The sequence below is a fragment of the Phaseolus vulgaris genome, chromosome 3 (genome assembly GCF_000499845.2).
Source record: "Phaseolus vulgaris cultivar G19833 chromosome 3, P. vulgaris v2.0, whole genome shotgun sequence".
Lineage (NCBI taxonomy): Eukaryota > Viridiplantae > Streptophyta > Magnoliopsida > Fabales > Fabaceae > Phaseolus > Phaseolus vulgaris.
In genome coordinates this window covers 25,141,825-25,144,482 of record NC_023757.2, presented here as the reverse complement: position 1 = coordinate 25,144,482, position 2,658 = coordinate 25,141,825, and the positions used below count along the sequence as shown (strand labels likewise).

The following is a 2,658-nucleotide window of genomic DNA, read 5'->3' as shown; positions in this document are numbered from 1 at the left end:
TACTTGTCTCCTACTTTAATCATCTCTTTGCCTTCTACATGCCATGCAATTATGACCACATGCACTTTAACGCTCACCAAATGCCTCCACCATTTTGCACTGCTCTTTCTTACTTCTTACCTCTTACCTAAACCTAAATCTACGTATATTTTATGCATCTCGGCTTGTTTAATATTTTTTGTTCATTCAAGCTTCCTATGCACTTGTATAATATGAGAAAAAGGCATAAAAGAAGTGATATGTAGGATACGACAAAGCAACTTTATTACGTATGATTGTTGTAATGCCTCATGCACCTATGCCCTTTTTGATTGCTGATCTCCCAGAACATAGTGTAGCAGAAGATAGATGATAAATATACAGAGGTATTGAAAAAAATGTAGGAAAAAAAGTGTGATTTTGTTCTTTAATACTCTACAAACAAAGCATAAAAGACAAGAGAGGGTAAGAAGAAGAAAGAAAGTTGAATATAACCTCAAACAAGAGCACTTTTACACCCACTACACATCTTCAAAAATCTTAGGCGTGACAAGCCTAAGTGGGGTGCATTATCATGATCATTCCAGTATCCCAACCTTCCCCACTCTTCCTTACCTTGCTTCCTTCCTTTCTTCCCCTTTTTCATAATATTCCAAAGAACAATGAATCTCCATTCATCTCCACCCTCTTCTACTTCTACATCACTTACCACCCACTTCTCCTATCTCTGCAAACCACTCAACCAATCACATTCTGCCACGTCACCACCCCCTAAAATTTTCAACTAACTCTAACTTCCTACCTATTATATTTCTCTCCGCCCTCCCGCCGCCACTTTTTTTTTTCTCCGCCTTCAAACACTTTTCCGGCGAGCAGTGAACGTTTGAAAAACCACGGTGCCGGCGGCGGGGAACTGGTCCATTGCAAAACTCCGACATTTCATGCCCAAAGGCTCCACCGCACTAGCCATCTGCCTCCAGATGTCGTTGCCGAACCCATTCCACGTCGTGGATATGGACATGGTCCCAGGACGGAATATCTTTACCACCTTCCTCAACACGTGTGCTATGTTGTCGTTGACGGAGCTGACACACTCGAAGCTGGCGTAGCTGAAACCGTCCTCTGGAGTGACGTGGATGGTGGAGTACCAATCCCCGTCCATGCCATTCATGGAATACCCACACGGGTCGAAGGCGAAGTCGCAGATAAGCGCCTCAGGGTTGATTTCGTTTATCCCGGTGAGCTCCGTCATCTCCTTCCCGGCAGAGTCGCCGGGTTTTCCGTCCTCCGATGGCCGGAAAAACTTGCGTGCGAGGATGGGGTCCAGCTCGGTCATGCAGATCTCCATGGTGAATAGTAACTCGTTGTCATGAACATAGGGCATGTGGGGGAGAGTGTGTGTGGTATCATTGGCGGTGAAGACGTGCCAAGAGTGAGAAGAAGATTTTGAGGGCATGATGGAGGCTTTTCTGAAGCAGAGGTTTGAAGGGATTGTGTCTTGCAAGTAGGTAACCTCGTCCTTGAAGCTGGTGTGAGGGAAAGGTTGTGACTTGGGAAAGATGAAGCTTCCTCTGGTGTAGCGGCAAGAGCAGAGGGCGAGGCCTAAGTGGTGAGCGTATTGGATCAAGGGAAGAATGGATTTCAGAAGCTGGGTTGTGCCACATGTTTTGATGATGATCTTGGTGGGGTAAACAAAGAGGCTTGATTCTGATAGCACGTAGGCATCGAAGTAGGAGTTTCCTACTGCTGAAACGACTGTGCATTGGACAGCTTCAAGGACTTGTTCTAGTGATTCAAACTCAAGCTTCCTTAGCCCAAGTGGGAAGATGGCTGGATCATCGCCGAAGAAATGGAGCTCCAATCGTTTCTCGAAGCCTTCGAAACCCGAGACGGCCATTTGGATGAGTGTGTGAGTGTGAGTGTGAGTGTGAGGAGGAGGGGATGTAAATGTAACAGAGGAGAGAAGGGTGGGAAAGTTTGAGAGAGGTAAGGTGATATTTTTGATTGGAAGGCTGAGCTGAGAGAAAGGATTGGGGGGTCAATGGGATTTATAGGTGTGTGCGAATCAGAATGAGAGTGTGTAGGATGTAGTAGTGAGGGTGTTTGGAAGAAAGCATGCGGGTGATGGAACCAAGAATCATGATTGTAGGCATAATGAAGTGAATAGGATGATGATGTGCTACAATTTGTTGCTAAGTTTTTTTAGTGCAATCTTCTCTTCCATCCGAGAAAGCAACAGGCAACGGAATTTAAGCCCACGCTTACCATTTTTTTGCTCTTTTGTCACTTACTATTCTATCTCTCTATTCTCCACTAACCTCTGTCACTGTTATAGATTTCTAGTTCTCCCCTCTAGCTACTTACCAACACCACCACATACCAACACTGCTTTTCCTGTTTTCTCTTTCTCCCAAATAGATTTACGATTCAATTAAATAAATTAAAGATGCTCAATCATCACTTTCAACAGTTCTCCAACTTACTTGCTCATCATATATTAGTCTAGCATTATTATCAATTAACTGGCTTTTTAGTGGTTCAAGATAAAAATTAATATTTGGAAGCTTTCTTTTTTATACATTTTGGGCTTTCTGATGTGCAAAGTTAGTTCTCTTTCTTGTTTTCAAGAATTTCATCTAGGGGAAAACTTAATCAGATTTGAAGGTTAAGGGCCCTGTT

The 2,658-nt window shown here is 43.7% G+C and overlaps 1 protein-coding gene across 1 annotated transcript; it reads right to left on the bottom strand.

The window, feature by feature from the left end:
* Positions 1 to 368: 368 nt before the first annotated feature.
* LOC137806921 (S-adenosylmethionine decarboxylase proenzyme 4-like) lies at positions 369 to 2,276 on the bottom strand. The gene has a single exon (XM_068607309.1). It carries the CDS (start codon positions 1,874 to 1,876, stop codon positions 833 to 835), a length of 1,044 nt encoding a protein of 347 aa, XP_068463410.1. The 5' UTR covers positions 1,877 to 2,276; the 3' UTR covers positions 369 to 832.
* Positions 2,277 to 2,658: the final 382 nt, after the last annotated feature.